The sequence below is a fragment of the Parasteatoda tepidariorum genome, chromosome 11 (assembly GCF_982258835.1).
Source record: "Parasteatoda tepidariorum strain Cologne lab strain chromosome 11, Ptep-v5.0, whole genome shotgun sequence".
Taxonomy (NCBI): domain Eukaryota; kingdom Metazoa; phylum Arthropoda; class Arachnida; order Araneae; family Theridiidae; genus Parasteatoda; species Parasteatoda tepidariorum.
The window spans coordinates 23,313,350-23,333,244 of record NC_141765.1 but is presented as its reverse complement, the minus strand read 5'-3'; the positions used below and the strand labels follow the sequence as shown (position 1 = coordinate 23,333,244).

The 19,895-nt window shown below is 29.5% G+C and overlaps 1 protein-coding gene and 2 long non-coding RNA genes across 8 annotated transcripts in view; 2 read left to right on the top strand and 1 right to left on the bottom strand.

Annotated features, from left to right (window-relative positions):
- Positions 1 to 8,451, top strand: part of LOC107452618 (uncharacterized) — a 211,602-nt gene extending 203,151 nt beyond the window's left edge. Inside the window, exons 18-19 of the mRNA XM_016069153.4 lie at positions 1,422 to 1,938; positions 3,416 to 8,451. Coding sequence (XP_015924639.3) covers positions 1,422 to 1,938; positions 3,416 to 4,524 — 1,626 coding nt within the window. The 3' untranslated portion in view covers positions 4,525 to 8,451. The remainder of the gene's footprint in view (positions 1 to 1,421; positions 1,939 to 3,415) is intronic.
- LOC107452619 (uncharacterized) overlaps positions 1 to 19,895 on the bottom strand; it is a 42,690-nt gene that overhangs the window by 6,131 nt on the left and 16,664 nt on the right. For 5 of the 6 annotated variants that reach the window (XR_011638288.2, XR_011638289.2, XR_011638290.2 and 2 more), the window contains exons 6-7: positions 6,215 to 6,299; positions 553 to 673 (exon numbers count right to left, since the gene is read on the bottom strand). This is a non-coding gene — a long non-coding RNA (uncharacterized LOC107452619). Of the gene's footprint in view, positions 1 to 552; positions 674 to 4,368; positions 4,430 to 6,214; positions 6,300 to 19,895 lie in introns of those variants that run through there. The other variant, XR_015430453.1, reaches the window with a different exon arrangement.
- LOC122271784 (uncharacterized) lies at positions 13,788 to 19,456 on the top strand. Its single transcript, XR_006226579.3, has 3 exons — positions 13,788 to 13,925; positions 18,193 to 18,252; positions 19,309 to 19,456. It is a non-coding gene; the product is annotated as an uncharacterized LOC122271784 (long non-coding RNA).

The following is a 19,895-nucleotide window of genomic DNA, read 5'->3' as shown; positions in this document are numbered from 1 at the left end:
AACGAACATACTTTTTTTGACACATTTAAAACATAAGGAACAGTAGCTAGGATAAGGAAAATATGATCGCAATAGTTCTTTTAGAAGAGCATTTTAGAGTTTGAGGGCATTTTTATTACTTTTTTAATTTTTTTCTAAATCACAATACTTGGGGAAAAAAATCTTTATCTCTTTTTTTTGCACAATTGTAAAACTTGTAATTTTAAATAAAAGTTTAGAGTAATTTGTGACCTTAAATGAGTGAAAATGTCTATTCAACAACAAAAGCTCAAAATTGAAAGCTACAAAGTGATCATAGAATAAATATCTCATTTAGAATTGTTCAAATAATAAATTACTTTTATTGAACACTCAAGCTTTACTTTTTATAAAAAAAAATTTAAATACATAAAAAACAATTTGAGTTAATAACAATTTCCAAGAAATTACTTTTAAGTAGTGAAATATTTAAAAACTATTTTTCCATATTTTTGTATTGAAAATAAGTACAAAATTTTTAAACATACATTTTTCTATAAAATTAATAGTAATGATGACAGTTGTGCTACTTACTAAGTTACTGATTATGTTTTTCTTTCTTAAGTCATCCTTTTCAGTGATTCTAATTCTTTGGTTGTACAAAAAGATTTTTGTCCAGCAATAAATAATATCAATTTCCAGTTTTGTTGTATTGCTACAAAGTGAGATAAATTCAGTAAATGCTAAAAATTTGAATTAAAAATACACTTACATACAAGATGAAATGAATAATTAAAAGACAATATATTTCAAGCATTAGTCCATAAAATTTGCTAATGATAGATCATTTGTTGCTCTGTTGAGAACTATAGCAATGAAATAAATAAACTCGGTGTTAAAAAAAGTACAACTATGCGATAAATTAAAATAAAAGTTTAAAAAATTAGTGAAAAAACAAATTGACAAACAAAATCTATAAAATTTAATTTACTTTTTTAACACCTAAATATATTTTCATATTCTTGAATAAATTGTGGATAACTTAAAGAGTAGACTTATTTTAATAGATTGTTACCACAAATCATTTTCTAGATTTTAAAAAATATCAGGTATACTCAATGATATTAAAAAAAAATTGAGAAAACCTATTTTCTAAGAGTACATTATGCAAAAAAGAGAAAAATCAGGTTCATTCCACATCTTCTGAAGTTGAACAGCATTTTGTAACCTTTATCGCATGCCTACCAAGATATCCTGAATACTGGTAGACATGGGATAGTATAAAAATAATAAAATTAATTGAGTCATATAAGAAAATGAATCAGTATTAGGTTAAAAACAATTAAAATTTAAACTGCAAAAGTGTGTAACTTCCTTACAATTAGATATGTGAAAATATAAATAAATCATGGTTCATCTTTATCAACCTTGCATGTTTTCAAAAATGCTTTTCATTATTTTAGGAAGCAAAGGTCTTCGCAATATTTGTACTACCACTAAACAGCTGCGCCAATCCTTTCCTTTATGCAATTTTTACAAAACAGTTTAAGAAAGACTGTGTTCACATATGCAAGCGAATAGAAGAATCAAGAGTTACCAGAGGAATAGGCAGAGGAAGACATAGTTCTAATTTCTCAAATAGACATACACCCATCACAACTAACTCTGCTGAAGCTGCAGTGAATGCTGGAAGTAATAGTGATCCAAATAAAGGTGGAAACTATTCAACTGAAACTTGTCAGTGCAGCAAAACTTCATGGAGCAGCAGCAAAGATACATCCCATAGAGGTTGGAAAGAATGGGCCCGAAAGTATTTTTTGTGTAAGCAGAAAGATGTAGACAGAAATGAGAGAGATGGTTTTACATATGCTATAGCTCAAATTCAAAAGAACTTAGAAAAACGAAGCAAGCATATAACTAGCATCACAAGTGAAAATTTTTCCTCTCGTTCAGATAGTTGGAGACAAAGTACTAATACAGGTAAAATAATCTTGTACTTAAAGTGTTTTAACAAGAAGTTTGCATTTCATTCATTTAAAAAACAATAGTTTTCAGAGAAATTTTGTGGTATACTTATTTCAATTCTAAGTACAAAATATGCACTTAATTATGGAATACAATATTTGTTAAGCAGTTGTTTCAGTTCTTCTTACTAGTGCCTCTGGACCAACAATTTATGCAAAAGAATGATATATTGGTTTAGTTTTTTTGATTTTCAGTTTTGAATTTTGTCTCAAGTAACATATTTCATCATAAATGTAAATGTCACACATTCTCTATAATTATTGTCATTTAAATTTACTATTATTTTCAAAATCTCAGAGACATGTAAATGGGCCATGAAAATGTGTATGAGCTGGTAATATATTTTAATTACTGATCTTCTGATGGGTGACTAAGTTTCCTTAATTTCTCCATCTGTCACTGTCATTTTATGTTCAAAATTTTACATGTATTTAGATAAATTTAGACTTTTTACCTTCAGACATTTTGTTGGAGATTATCTTAAAGATAAAACTTACATCATTGTCCAAGCAATAATCGAAGTGCTTGAAGACAATACCAGAGGGTATATCTACCAAATAGCCAAATTGTGCTAAAACATGATAGGAAATTTCTTGAAAGGAACTTACTAGTAAGAAGAGCTAAAACAGCTGTTTAGCAAATATTGTTCTTCTTACAAGAAAATTCCTTTCAAAAAATTTTCTATCATATTTTAGCACAATTTGGTTATTTACTAGATGTTAGCTCTGGTATTATCTTCAAGCACTTCAATTATTGCTGGGGCAATGATGTAGGCTTGATCTTTAAGATAACCTCTAAGAAAATGTCTAAAGGTAAAATGTCTAAACTTCTATAAATACATTCAGAATTTTGAACATGAAATGTTGGAAATAGAAATTAAAGAAACTTATTCACTCATTCAAAGAACCTGTAACTAAAATATATAACCAATTCATACACATTTTTATTGACCCATTTACATGTCTCTGTTAGATTTTGAAAAAAGTTTTAAAAAGTGAATTTAAATGAAAAACATTATGGAGGATGTTTCACAATTATGAGGAAATATTGTGACAAAAACTCTTAACTTAATATTAAACAACCAAAATAGCATATTCTTTTACATCAATTGTTGGTCCAGAGAACCACTGATAATTATTTTATTAAGTTGGTCCGAATCATATTTTTAAGCATTTCATTTCCTCTTTTCATAACATTTCAGAAATAAATTTATGCCATTCAAATATACCAATTGAACAATCTTTTAAATTAGAAATTAGTTAATAAAGAATGAGTTTAAAAAAATTGCAGTCTAGGAACTATTTAATTCATTCCTCTAATGTATTCATAAAATACAAAGATTGTTTTATATTATTAGCATTATTTATATTTCAAGAAATGCTATAATTTTACTTTTAAGAATTATACCCAACACATATTTATCTCATTTTAGGTACTATACCAATGCGCTTATTTGATCAAGATAGTAAACAAGGATCTTGGTCTCTTCAAAGAAAGGCTTCAGAAGATTCAAATATTTCATACAGTCGTCAGGATTCATCCACCTCAACATTTCACATGTCCCGTTCAAGCTTTAGCAGTGACAGTTCTACCCAGCCACGTGCCTCTAGACCATTGTTAAACAGTGCAATAATGAGCAATAGGGAATCACTGCGAAAGAGTCGAGAAAACAAGCCTAAACTCTGCAGACAAGGAGCAGTAAGTGAGGAGAAGTCACAGACTCATAACAGACAAGAATTAGTTAGATGTTTGACAGAGAAAAACATCGATACTTTGTGTCCAAAATGTGCAAGAGAACAACAAAAAGATAAAGCACTGAATGAAAGGCTAGCCTGCTTTTATAATAAGTTAGCAGACAGTAGTTATGCTGAAAATGAGACAAGCTCTTCCAAAGATGATGAGTTGATATTATCGAATGAATGTTCACCCTCTGAAGAAAAAACATTGTTTGATTTTTCTTTACAAGAAGTTAAAACATTTGCAGCAACTCAAAGACCACATATTGAAGTTAATCCAATGGAAGAGAAGAAGACTGACAATTTTGTTGAAATTGAACAACCAGAAAATTTTCAATATGTCCCAAAATCCAAACTTCAAGTTGATACCAAAGAAGGAGATACAGAAAAATGTAAAAGTTTGATTGATATTAGTATTAAATTAAATGTGGAGGGAGCAAAAAAATCTTCCTCTGACAATTCACTTAAAAAACTATCTTTAAGTGGTTTACCAGTTGCATTCAAGTCTTTACCTAGTCATGAAATAGATTATGCAGATGTAAGCAGCTCGTCAAAAACAAGAACAAGTACTTTACGTTCATCTATCAGTGAAATTATTGTTCAAGAACCTGAAGAAGAAAACTATCAGACTCTGATATCACAAATTAATACCTTTACAAACAAAAATATAAGTGAAAGTAAAAACAGCCAGCATTGGAATTTTCTTGAACCTGCAAAAAAAGATGAAAAGGACATAAAAATATCTACTTCTTCCCCAAATATCACAACAAAATGTCATGAAACAGCCCCTCTTCTTAATGGATGATGTGCATGTGCTCCATATCGTATGAGTACTGTCTAGCTAGTCCTTTAATACATTTTTAAGTTCCTGGAGACAATTTATTTATCAATGTATTATTTTGAAACAAATTTGTAAACACTCTGTATCAAAAACTGAATTACAGTTACCTTTAAAACATTCACAACGTAGAGTTTTTGAAAAACTAGATCAAATAAAAGTGTACACACAGTTGATTCTAAGTTTGTAAATATTCTTTAAACCTTAATCTTAAGATTTAAAATTATCCTGCCCCAAAAAGTTTTATATTAATGAACAAAAGAAACTTTTAGAAATAAACTCTTGCAAAACCTGAATAGTGAGTTTATTTTTGGAGAATATAAATACCTTAAAATTGACGTAATTAAAAAGAGGCCAAGCATGAAATTTCTTCAATTTTCTATTGTTAGAAAAATTTAGGTAATTCAAAATTGCATGCCTATTATTTTTCAAAATATGGCAACAATTTTGATTAACAAGATTTTTCAGTGTAATTAAAAATTTTGTTACCATGCAGTACAGTTCCATATCCACAGTAACTTTTTTCAGATGTGAAATTTAATTAAGTATGAATTAGACTAGACCTTTCACCAAAGCATGAAAATGAAAGAGTTTCCAAGTGGTACTCTACAAAACATGACCATTTAAAAAATAATATTAAGATCGCCATTATAGAAAATTCTATCCGAGTTAAAACTTACTTCAAAATGTTAAACAAAATGGGAAAGTTAAGAATAATGTTACTTCATAGATAAACTTTAAAAAAAACATTAGAATTTATTCCCAGGCAAAAAATACAAACTTCAATACATTTACTAATCAAAATTGATAACAGAGAGTTTACAAATTTAGAAAAATTCATGTCAATTAAATCCTTTAAAGTGTGTGCCAAATTCAGATGTTACATTAATGAAGTGTATGATATTATGCTTATATTTTTTAACTACAATATAACGGTCATCATAATTTTTACATAATAACAAAATAATTCAATAAGACTTATTGTCTGCTTTAGTCTTTTGCAACTACTTTCACTGTTCAAAACAAATTTTATCTGTTTCTCTCACATATATTTCCCTTAAATACATATGTATTGAAATTTAGAGATAAATAACATCATTTTTTTTAAAAAAATATCAGTTTCAGACATTGCAGTAGAAGAATAGTAAAACTACACACATATGCAACAGTATGTTATTCATTAAATTGGGTGACTTATAGATTTTTCTTATTATAATTGTTTATTTATTCTTATTATTATTATGATATTTCAAAATCAGCTTCATATATTTTAATTTCTATACAATTAACTTTCAGGCCCATAAAGCTGTAGTACAGTCGGCAATAAAATTATACCAATTATAAAATCTTCATAGAACATTCAGTTTATCAAAAACTGCAAATTTTAGATACATTTTCAAGCTCGTTAATTAGACATTTCGACTTCTGTTGAATTTTAAAAAGGAAGCAAGTTACCATAAAAAAATTTACCATTAAATAATGCAACTGAAAAACTGTTTAAATTTAAAAAATAAATAAATATTGCCAAAAAATAGAAGTTAGACTTCTCTGTTGATTTTTAATTGAAATTGGAAGTATTTTGTAATTTTAATGAAACACAAGACATTGACAAAAAGTTAAAACAAGTTAACATAGTTAAACTTCACATGAAACTTACCTCTTGAAATCAACAAATGTTGAAACCAACTCTAATGTTCATTAAAACCACCAAAACCATCTTTGAGTTGGAAAACTTCAAAAACCTGGAAAACATGATAAACTTATAATTAAATCTGTTTTTAATGATATTTATCAAAATATTTTTCATTTACAATAATAGTCATTGTGAGATAAAAAGTTTTTTAAAATACTTTTTTTCATAACAACTGAATTCTACTTTATACAAAAAAAAAATACATTTCTCTTACATTTGCTTCTTAATATAGCTAAATCAAATTACCTCTTATTGTTACATAATCTTGGATTGTTTCTCAAAGTAGCAAAAAACAAAATGAAATTTCAAGGAAGCAATCAATTGCAATCAGAAATTTTTTCAGCATTTAAAAGTCTACAGAATTAAATTGTAGAAAGATTTAAAATTTTTCTTAAGTTAAAAAAAATTTTAATTTTTCCTTGATAATTTTCCAAGCTGCATAATTTTTTTACACATCGTATTTATTAGTAAATAAAATAATCCCTTTCACACCACATTTCTAGCATACTATTGAGTCCATACAAGTAAGTTTTTACTAAGCGAACACGTTTTAAAACTGATATTAAAGAAAAAACATTTTTAAACCCCTAAGATTAAACAGGGTTAATGGAACAAATATTTATTTTGAATATTTAAAACACTTAGTATTTCAACTCTAAAAGATGCTGAATAAAAAGAAATTTTTCACAAATATTAAATCTTATGATGCAAAGTTTACGGCAAATGTAGTTAAGCACATTAAAATAAATAATCACTGATTGCAAATATAGAAAACATATTTATAAAAGTACAGTAATGAAACTGAGTAACTACTTAGGTTAATTTTCCATAAATTTTAGTGTGATGTTGGAAAAACTGTCTGGTTCTTTTCTATACTTTTAGGGCATAACTCAATAACCTCCTTAAAAAAGAGCAATTTTACTACTATTGATCATTAGGTTTAAAACTGTTTGATTGATTACGAAAAACACACAGTACAAAATTAATTTTAAAATAAACACTGTAACTAAATACTGTGTCAATAACTTATTTTAGTTATTTTTAAATACTAACATTGATCTTAATACGAGGGCTGTTTTTTATGCAAGAGGCATTTGAAAATAAAACCAAATGAAAGAAAGTTTTTAAGAAGCAAATTTTTTTTTATTCTACATACGTTTCTTTTTTCAAAATAATTACAAAGTTTGCTAAAACACTTATATCTTACACTTGCCAGCTGCCGCGAAAATGATGTTTGAAACACTGGAAAAGGTGAAAATCACTTAGCGCAAGGTCTGGGCTGTGTTGAGGGGTGGTCCAAAACTTCCCAGCCAAAAGAGTTCAATAAAGCTCAGGACTGAGCTGTGGAGAGAGTCATTGTCATGGAGTAGCAAAATTTTCTGTCAGCATGCCAGTAGGAAGCTTCATAAACTTTACAAATCTGCCGGTAAATGCATTTTTGCAGACTAAAAACACAACACTGACTGTACCTTATACGCAAAGGGGCAATTTGTTAAACTTGAACATTTTAATGACACAGAACTAACTATATGGGTTACTTATTACTGAGCACAGTTGCTTCCAAGGAATGCCAGGACATGACGCATGTGTTACCTATTAGTGTACACAACAAAATGGTCCTTACTTTAGAAAACAGCCCTTGTAGATTTGATCTTATTTTAGTTATTTTTAAATACTAACATTGATCTAAATAGACATGAGTCTATTAATTCATAACATAATATGTATATAAGAATATAAACTGTTTTCTAACTATAGCAAGTTAATAACTATAAATTATATAAAATTCTATGACCAAGTTTAATAATTCAGAAACTGTGTAGTAATTATTATTTATAAACATACTTTTTTTTTAATTCACACTTGTAAATAGAAGAAAAAAATTGTGAATGGTGCAAGTTTATTAGTTTGTTTTAAAACGCTCTACTTGTCAAGTAAAATGTCTAGTTTGTGTTTAATATTTATTCTGAAACATCTATTATGTTTTGCATTTATTTTTACCTTCCATGTCTGTGAAAAAATATTTATTGCAACATTTCAACAGTACATTTGAAAAATTTGTTTGAATATAATATTTGCAAATAAGATATCTGTGATATATGTTAAATGTGTTTGTTTTGTTACTTGAGTCATTTTGAACAGATGCATGTATTAGGTCAAAAAGTGAAGAAAAAAAAACATTAAATTTAATCACTTTTTTATTGTGTAAATTTATTTAATTTAGTTTAAGCAAAGCACTTTTTATTTAAGAAACAATTAACTTAAATAAAACCAACATGATAGAAAATAACCACGGTAGGATTTACATAGTCAAAGAAGTAGCAATATAACAATGATCAATTATAACAAGTATTTTTCAACTGTTTCATTAGGTGCTACTAAGAATTCACTAATTATATATACTAATTATGTATAAGAATTCACTAATAATAATTTTGAATTTCACTAATAATAATTTCACTAATAATTTGAATAATTAATTTTGATAAAAAAGAGTTTTAAGGACTAAATTCCTAGTTTAGGCAGCAAAGGCCTCAGGCACAAAATTTGGCCTTTATCTGATGTATATCTCGGGCGGACTTGGGCTCTAAGTAATTCCATGTATCTCAGGCTTGGGTGGGCTCTGATTAAAATTATTTGGGCACAGGCAGAATCAGAACTCCAAAAGTAAGCCCAAAGTCATAGCTAAAGATGACACAATAACCGCTTTTCAAATTTCAAACTTCTACAAAATCTTGATAAATTATATGACTTTTTTGTTAGCAGTTGTATACATAATATCTCTAAAAATGGCTAATGACGATACTAATGAGAATCTATAAGGATTTGAGAATTTTTCAAGAGTTTGAAACATTTCATTAAATCAATATTGTTATTCAGCATATTTGAATCAATTAAGAAAAAATAATTTAAAACTTCATTATTATAGAAAGCACATTTGCAAATTAAGATATTTAACATATCAAGTAGAAGGATAATACTCATTTGCTGCTATTTTTAACTATGAACAACATTATACATCTCCAGTGATCTCCGACGAAAAATTAAAATTTTCTAAGATGACGATTTTTGTCTTAATTAATCACCACATTTTGTTGCTATTTTTAAAATTTTTTGGCTTACCATTTTAATAGAATAAGACCCATATTCACTAGCACAGGCTATTTTCAGGAAATCAATGGGCAAAAGTTAATTCAGAGGTTAAACTAAAAATATTATTCTTCAGCCAAAATTTTGCAAAACTTACAGATTTCATAATCGAGTCCCTCCAGGTAACCCTTAGTTTTTGGGAGTTATCAGTAGTTTGCTACAAGCAACAAAAATGGATGACTATTACTGAGTTTTAGCTTGATATTAAAACTGTTGAAAAAAAGGAAAGATATGTCTCTAGTGTAAGAAATAATGATATAGTACCACTATGTTTCTGTGATATTCGTATTTAAAAAAAAAAAAAAAAAGATGTTCCATATTTAAAAAGAGTGAAGTTCAGCCAATAAATGTTTTTATTTTGCCTCATAAACTTCACCTGATTTTTATTTTACTTTTGTCAAGCAAGCAGTTAATTGTTTTAGGGTTTATATAATTAGTTTTACTATATTAAACACACGTTACTTAAAATAAATAGGACTGCATGTTTATAGGGAATGCATAATTGCATTTAAATACATACACTACATGTATTTTCAGCAGATGGTAGCATAATACAGCTCCCGTTATTTCAATCAATGATACAATACATTGATTTCTATACTAATTTGAAATGCGTTCTACAAAAATAAGTAAAAAAAAAAGTTCCTTTTTCATTTTCATTTTAGCAAGAGGAATTTTTAAAAAAGTGGTTTAAGATATACATAATATATTATAAAGAAAATATGAGATTGAAAACTGAATATAAACATGAGGATAATAGTATAGGCATACTGTTGATAAAAATAAAATAAGACTAAAAACATAAAAAAATAATAATGAAGCAAAAGTATGTTTCAAAACTCAATTTAGGAAAACGGGTATGTTTATTTGAGATAAATTTAAATAAAGTAAAGCAATGTGAATACAACACAAATAAAGACACAAAACCTAATATAAATTTCAGTTCTATAGACAAAAATCTTCCTCGGTGTCAAAACACAAAATGCATACATTGCTTTTCTGCTTATTTGTGTATAGACCCTGAGGAAGGTTCTTGTTAATAGAACAGAAAGTATAAAAATCTATGTTCATTTTCGTACCTTCATTTGGGCTGTATTCATACATAGCACTAGACTTAACCTATCCTCATTTGAATCAATTTAAATATTTTAAATAGCTTTTTTTTTAAAAAAAAAAACTTGGGCAGCTAATGATTACATTAATATATATATATATATATAACCCTAGTTAGCATACTCTATTAAAATTTTACTAAGCTTACAAAACATGGGCTAAGCAAATTTACACGAGTGTGCGTGTGTTGTTTATTTTATGACAGTTGTTTATTTCACTATTTTTGACACGGAAAGTGACAGAATTAATGAATATTGATAATAAATTTGTCACTAACTGACTAACTAACCTAAAACTGACTAAGCTATATCTAATATTGAAGTTACACTTGAATATAGCAGCAAAGCTGAAATTGCTAGATTGAACTTAAAAATTGCTAGATTGAACTTAAAATATTTTTAGACAAATGAAATAAAGATAGTTACTAAAAAGATTTAATAATATGGTATTCAAATTACTTCAGAATTGCAATAACTATTAATAAATATCAAAACCTTATAAAGAGTTTGCATGCATAAATAAGCTGTATATACATATAAAAACTTTTTTTTAAAAAGCATAATTTTATTCAGAACAAGTATTAAAAAAACATAATGGGATTTCTCTATGAAGCAGGAAATTATCCAATAGACAAACTAATTTATATGAAGTTTAGCTGTACTAAGTATTCCATAGCGATAGCCCTTAACATTTATTCTTAGAAACCTTGTAAAAAATTGAAGAAAAAGTAAAGGGAAGAGCTTTGTACCTTGGATCAACTTTTAATTTATTTTTTTTTATGGAAAAAGTAATAATTCAAATAATTGAAAGTAATAATCATGGGAAACGCATAATGTGTTTGTCTATAAATATAGTTTTTTTCTTTCTTTGAACCACTTTTGTCATACATTTTAGAACTTTTTGTATCTTAGACCATTGGAAGTTAATGCTTGGATAACAGTTATTTCCAATTATTTTCTTCTAAATTTGATTAAATTTGGACATTTTAAAATTGGACATTGTTTTATTCGGTGTGAGAGGCAAAGTTCACAGAAAGGACCTGTTGCAAATAATTGAGGCCTATCCAGGGTACAATGCTAGGTACAGCAAATAGTCCTGACCTACAGCAGTCTTAGTAGTAAGCCAAAGAAAAAATATGAACATCTTTAAGAGAAAAACAGGACATTTTTTGGAATAGTATACATATACCAAACCTACTTTTAAGAAAGGCAAACTAAAAGCATAATTTGCTTAGAATAATATAACATGACTGTGACATTGGGTCACTGAATTACATTTTGCATTTTTCACCCTTTCCCTCGTTAAGGCCGCCATATAAATTTCTGCTGATTCAAAATTCTTAGTCTGCCAGGCGCCGTGCACCTGTTTGTCTGCTTCTTTGACTGACATGTGCGATTTCAGCATTGTTTCAGTGTTAATTGTAACTCACTTCTTCTAAGTTTTCCAAAAAATAAATATTGGCTGATTAAATTTAGTGGGGCAAAAATAAGTTTAATAAAAATGTTAAATTTAGGGAAGAAATAAGCTCCTATATAAATACCAAGACATCCCCAGAAAGAACATATTTCACACATTTACCAGCATGCTGTAGCATTTATTCTCTAAATTCAAACTTTCCCCACCATTTTCTTTCACTCCGATGGGAGTAAAAATGGCACTTTCACCCCAGTAGTTTTCCTCTTATGCTAGGCAGTTCCTGATTTTTTTCTTCACATAGAAGGGTGCAATCTTCTCCAGACTTTGCTGTTTCTTGGAATTGAATGTCCCCAAATCCTGCTTGGTCTCCGATAATAGAGGTTAAATTCTTCTTCAACAACTGACAACAATGCTCCTTTGCTTTACTTGATCCATCTTGTCCATGGAAATAACGACCATTTTTTTTTCTATTTTCTTCTTCTTCTCTATTCTTTCAGTGACATCAGAATTTCCATTAAGGTAGTATAATTTTTTTAACGTCATTTTTGTGATGTTTTTTTAAAGAAACTGCTTGAACATTCCTTGTTAGAGGTTTCTGCTTGAATAACATTCGCAATTGTACTTTCCATTATACTGATTTTTTTTCGGCCTATAAATTCATTATTTTTCATTTGACAAAAAGGTCACTTAATAAAAATAATTTCACTTAGTAAACCTTTTATATTAAAAGTTTTTACTTATCCTAAAAATAATAATTTAATTATTAACTTATATAATAAACTTATAACCCTTATTCATTATTCATTTTATGATTTTAAGAAGGCATACATCATGGTGCCATTGCAGGATCAAGTTGAACATTAACAGCACCAACCACCCTCAAATTCTATTTTGTGCCTTTTGAGGAAAACCTAATCATTTAATGATAGACTATAGGAAATACAAAAGTTCACCACATCAAATACTAACCAAGGTCCCATTAATCCTAGTATACAAAGCATAACACTTCCTCAGTTTACTCTCTAATTCCCTGTCCCCACATAGATTCAATGCTCTGTAGCAATGTGCTTTCACTTATTCTAGTTCAAACTGAAACTTTTCATTCGGAAACTGATGTAAATAATGCTAGTAATCCTTCAGAATTAAGAGGTCAGAATCAGAAATTTAAGGGTAATGGATGACCGTGTTTCCTCATCCACTTTTTACATTAATTATTTCATGTCATCTAAAATGCATAATTCAAATTTGTCAATCAAAAACTTCTTAATTGGTGATATTGATGAAACGATTGAAAAAGTAAATATTGTTTCTATCGATATTAAACTTCCCAACAATTTAATCTAAATTTAATAATATTGGTGTAAATTTTCTAATTGACTCTGGCTCTTCAATTTCTTTACTTTGAACACTGTTAAGAAAATTAACCATAACCTTAAAGTTAGGTATTTATCTAGAAAGGTACAAAATAGAACAGTTAATTCCCAGTTACAATTTTTAACATGCGTTGAAATTTCATTTAAAATAGAAAATCATTTTTTCAGACATCATTCCAAAGAATTATAGAATATGATTTTCTAGAAAAACATAATGTTCTCATTGATTGTAAAACGCAGTGTGATCATTTCAATAATTTTACTAATAAATTAAATAATTTCAGTGTAGATAACTATAATGTTTTTTCTGTTAAAGATAAGAATGAGCAAATATCTGTTGTTTTAGCTAATGAACTTTTTTCTTAACCACAGGCACTGAATTTATCGTTCTTCGCTATGGAAGGTGCCGTAAGTGTTGCTCATTTTGCGATACCTGGTGAGCACCTTGAGACCAAAGTCACAGAGGCAAGCAACATTACCCACGCCACACTGCCACAGATACCCGTTTTATAGGGTGGGCCACATTCACACATCACACAATAGAGAACACACAAAGAGAAACATCCATGCCCTGAGCGGGATTCGGCTTTGTGGTCAGACACACTGACCAAGTATCGAACCAGGTGATACTCATATAGCCAAGTTAAATATTTTAAATGTTTGTCAACAGAAAGGTACAGATGCATATTTTTAACCTGAGTGTAATTCTGAAGTTGATATACAGCCTTCAATTAGTGTAGTAAATAATAATTCATTTAATACCCTAGTAATTTGGAACAAACTGTTCATTTAAATAAGAATCCAAAAATTGGCTTTGTAATTTTTAATTTTAACATTCAGAATAATAATGATGCAAATTTACAACAAGATCATGATATAAAAAAGTGCAATTTAATTACTGCTTCTGAAGAGATTTTAAATTTAAGGAAAAATGAATTAAAACAAACTGATTTTGATTTAGAGCATTTAACCACAGAACAAAAACAAATACTTCAAGAAATTTTATTTAAGAAATTTGCTGCTTTTTTAAGAACCACAAAAACGCTTGAATGTACTGGTCCTGAAACTCCTTCTTTAACTTTAAAAAATAATAATGCTATTAAAACTTTATCTTTTGAAGTACCCTATGCTTTGAGAGATGATATAAAGCAATTAGATTAGGTTAGTGGAAGCAGGTATAATTCATAGACATACTAGCCACGCCACTGTGCAGCTTCACTAGACCTAGATAAAAAGACTAGTAGAGTTGTGAAAAATTCTAACAATTGCAAACCTAAACATAGACTTGATTTAGACTTAAGACTTTTAAATTCTGTTGTGGAAAGCTTCACCTATCCTTTACGTAAAATTAGTACTATTATAACTGAGGTTTCATCATATGTTTATTTCTTAAAACTTGACATTAGAGAAGCTTATAGACAAATTTTACTCCCACAATATCTACAAGATATTTTAACGTTTACTATTCCATTGGGATCTTTCGCAAATAGACAACAGGTCTTTGGCCTCAAAATGGCAGCGGGCACTTTTCAGGCATTAGTTGATTTAATTATCGAAGAATTAAGTGCGTAAGTGATTCTCTGCTTACCAAGATGATTTCTTAATCGGTGCTAAATTTATTTGAAGAAATGGCTAACAGAATTTCTGTCTTACTTAAAATCTTGGTTCAATTTAACATAATGTTAGTCCCAAATAAATGCCTTTTCCTTAAAAATTCCGCCGCATATTTAGGTTTTATAATTTCTCATAAGTTGTATAACTCCAACTTGCTCTAATAATACTAAATCACAAAATTTGCTACTCCCTGTAATCCTAAGCATGTAAAGAAGTTTATAGGTGTATCTGGATTTTGTCATCTTATACCAAATTTTGCTCAATTCATTGCTGTTCTGACTAAGTTTCCACAAACCAATGTAAATTTAAATGGACTACTGAACAACAAGAAGTTTTTGATGCATTGCAGCATACTTTCTTTTCAAATCCATTTTATTTTATAATCGTCATTGAATAGCCGACCCAATTTTATGGGTTTACGACTACTAATGTTCAACTCCGCAGCCTTGTAATTTCGAACCCAATCCAGAAGACAAGGGAACTCCTGGATCGAGTATTGGAAAAATTTTGCCTTTGTGGGATTTTTTCGATGGAGCTAACCCGCATTTACGTTACACGGAAAGGAAGACCACCAGAACCTCTCGTGGTTAGCCTAATGGCAAGGGAACTCTAACCCATGATCCGTCTACCACTAAGGATATTTCACGTCAGCACTGTGGTCAGTGAAGCCGGGTGCGGAATTCGTATCGCCTGGGATTCGAACCAGGTTTGCCTCATTGGAAGGCGAACGCTCTATCCCCTGAGCCATCGCGGCTCTTTCAAAACCATTTGTAAAATTACCTGATTTTACCAACAAATAAAAATTTCCTCAATACAGATGCCAGTAAATTAGGAATTTCAGCTGTATTGCTGTAAGAGCATGAGGGATCTCTTTGCCCTGTTTCATTTCTTAGCAAAGCATAATACAAATCTGAGAAAAATTATCCAGCTATTAAATTAGAACTTTTTGCAATATTTCAAGATGTTACTGCATTTAAATCATATTTATATAATAGACAGTTTTCCATTTTAAGTTATAGCAAACTATTAAAACATTATCATAAAACAATTTCACTTGCTGATATAGTAACATCCTCACTCATATAACACTCCTAGCTTAAAGTGAATATTCTCTTGATTTTGTGTTTTTACCTAGTCATGAAAATGCTCTAGATGATTAGTTCAGTCGATCACCTGACCCAAATTTAAATCAACCAGCATTAAATTCTGATGACTCAGAACTAATTTTACAGTAAACTGATCAAGTAGAAAAACATGTAATCAATAAATTAACTAATATTGACTCTGACTTAGAAATTTTTCTTCATACAATTTAAATCTGAACAAGCTAAGGATCGTAATATTCAAGAAATTATTTCTCCTTAGTAAATTAGAGGAAAACTGAAAATTTCTTTTTATCTGATAATCTGTTGATGCATGCAACTGAGCTCTATTCTCATAAACACCAAATTGTGGCACCAAAATCATGAAAAGCTAAAATTTCAAAAATATGTCATATTTCACATACTAGTATACAGAAAACTTATGAACAAATTACAAATAGATATTTCTGAAAAGGTGGTCATAGTGACACTTAAAATTATGTTCTTTTGTGTAACTTGTGTATACGGCAAAAGCAATTTTCGAGCAAACCGTCTCTTTTAAAACCCATGTGGATACCTCAAACACCTGGTCAATTTGTCTCAATGGACATTGTTGGTCCAATTAAAGGTGGTGGTTATGTCTAAACTATTATTGATCACATTTCTTGCCATTTAAATTTAAATCAATTAGCTAATTTAACTTCTGAGACTGTTGCTAAACATTTGATTTAATTATATTTCTCATTATGGTCGCATGTTGTATCTGATCTTGGCACTCACTTTCAGGCTGAGGTTTTAGAGTTAATCAAAAAGAAATTGGGTATTAAATTAGCCCACAGCAGTGCGGCCCAACCACAAAGTAACGGTATGTGAGAGCACTGAGACAAAGCAGTTATAACATTACATGATAAAGATGTCTCGCTTTTTAATAGTCTATTAATTCATCAAAATATTAATAATGGTACTGTGCATTCTTCTACAAAATTCACACCTAATATGCTTCATTATGGCCATAATCTCTCATTCATTTTTGACTGTTTTGAAACTGAGGTTGAGCTAGTGCATCTTGATAAATCTCATTATTTAATTGATACATTGAATGAACCTAATCTTGCGTATGAACATGCATACAATAATTCTGAAAAAGCACAGGTTAAGCAAAACTCTAGACAAAAGTTAAAGCCGAATTAAGTTCTTTAGATATTGGTGATATTGTTCACTTTAAACATAACAATGTTTTAAGCCAAAATTTGGTGTACCCTTCACCATCCTTTCTAAATTTAATGTTGACTATGTGATTCAACTTTCAGACAGTCCCACAGCACATAAGTGAACTGCCCATATTGACTGTTTATGTCTCTGTCCCTACAGAAAACAAAATTTGCTTTCTCATCCCCTTTGGATACCTTTCCCAATGTAGCCAATAATGTTCCAAAATCTAGTGATACTTTTCCAAAAACATGTCCATAAAACTTAAGATCAGGATAACTGCCTTTCTGAATTAATTCATTTTGTATGTATGTTTTAAGTGATATGTGTAATGTTATGAGTAATATGTATAATGTTGAGTTTGATGAGGGTCGTCAAATATTCCATGGGTCAATGTTGCATCATATCATTCCTAATGTAACTATGCATGAACTTATAATTTTTTTATTGTTATTGTTGTTAATTTACGTCGCACTAGAGCTGCACAATGGGCTATTGGCGACGGTCTGGGAAACATCCCGGAGGATGATCCGAAGACATGCCATCACAATTTTGATCCTCTGCGGAGGGAATGGCACCCCCGCTTCGGTAGCCCGAGGATCTGTGCGCGAAGTCAAGCACTTTACGGTAGAACAGTTTAACGAGGACCAATACCGCAAACCCTCGGTCCCTACGCAGACTGATCCAAGTGGTCACCCACCCGCACACTGACCGTAGCCAGTGATGCTTGACTTCAGTGATCTGCTTAACGATCAGTCCACTGCGGGACTATAATTTATTTTTTTTTAAACAATCTATTGTAATTACTGAGGATCATTAATATTTCATATTCTTACTAGAATAATTCAATTTATTTTATTGCAAATGGTTTGTAGATGTGGGGCAATTCCCTCTACGATTGCTCTCTATCAGATGAGGACAAGGTTGTTGGTGTTGTGGTTATCAAAATAATAAAACTTTTCTCAGCTCATTTTTGGTTTTTCAGATTTTCTGTCCAGATTCTTCCATATTTGATTTCTGTAAGTTTAGTGCTCTGGTTTATGAGGTTAATGTTTTTTTTATTTTTTTATTATTAAGCCTAACTTCTGTATAGCATATTTTTTATTATGTAGTGAATTTTTCTTTACATATTTTTTTTATTTCTGTCTACATACATTTTTGTATAATGCATAGTAATCACAGCTCTTCTGCAGTATGTAGTAAATGATTACATATTGTTTCGGGAGGAATTTTATACAATGATGAGATATAAATGTTTTCTGCAAGGTATTTTGTTCTTGCCTGCGATTTTTGCGCAAGGTTAAATGTATGATTAATTTAATTTTTTTTTTTTTAAATAAAAAAAATTTCTTACTTTTAAGTTGTTTTTTTTTTACCAAGGCTTTTCTTTCTCTTTTTGTCTTAAGTTATTTACAGCTGTAATTTTAATTGATTTTATTCTTAATTGACTTTTTTTTAATTAAATTAGTCTTGCTTTTAACATTCATAATTTTTTTGCATTTGGTTAGTACAGAAATGAACATGAATCAAGTTTTTTCGGTTAGCTCATAATTTCGTCAGTCTTTGGTTTATTCATGTGTTAAGTTTCTCTTAATGCATTGTTTTGGTTACGCATAAAAAGTTTATAATATCCTTTTCAGAAACAAAAAAAACTAGATATTTTGCTAATACCTATATTACATAAAATCAGAATTGATATAATAATAAATGATTTTCGTTTAAACATTTTTTTTAATATACATTTGCTTATCAATAGTGGTAACAATAAATATTTCAGTTTATGTAATTATCCTGTTAGGAACTCCGTGTTTCTCATTTTTCTGTACTACATAACTCCTCCTCAGAAAAATTTGATTTTGGCTTTAGATGTTTGTAACATTATGTATTTTGTGATGGAGAGAGTGAACTGAAACTTCGGGTTGTCAATTTTTTTCTTCCTTTTTCCATAATTTGAATCTACAATTTACAAAAAATTACTTAAAAAAATGCAACAAATTTTAAAAGAGTAACTATTTGAAGTATTTCTACAAAATTGCGCTAGACAATTCCGTCCAAGATTTCTCCAGTAACCTTCCAATCTCATGGCACTTTATTCTTTCAGTAACACCTCATTTTGGCAGACTCTGGGAATTCAAAATTAAATCAACCAAGAGACACCTGCTGAAAGTATCCAACTCAGCTGTACTGAATTTTGAAGAATTGGCTATGCTCTTGTGCCAAATTAAGACTTGTCTTAATTTCAGATTATTATGCCCATTAACCTCTGAAATAAGTGATCCAGAGGCTCTTTCACCAGACATTTCCTTGTCAGTGTTTCACTTCTTTCATTTCCTGAGAGAGACTCAACACCATCCGTATGTCTCAAATCTAGATGGTCTTTAATTCAAAAACAATTCATTCAATTTTGTGTCAAAGTAAAGATTATCTCCAAACTCTACAAGCAAAGTTTAAGTGGGCTGTTTCTGGCTCACAGTTTCATGTTGGAGACTTAGTTTTTTTTTTCAAAAATGCCAACATTCCACCTCTTTTAAAGCGAACTTTTACCAGAGTTGAGCAGGTATTTCCTGGAAACAATGGTATTAGTAGGGCTGTCAAGTTAAAATTACAGCTCGTGGAGAAGTTACCAGGCCTATCTATAAAATGTGTTCGTTAAAGAAAGAATGACATTTCCATTTCGGCGGGTGGCAG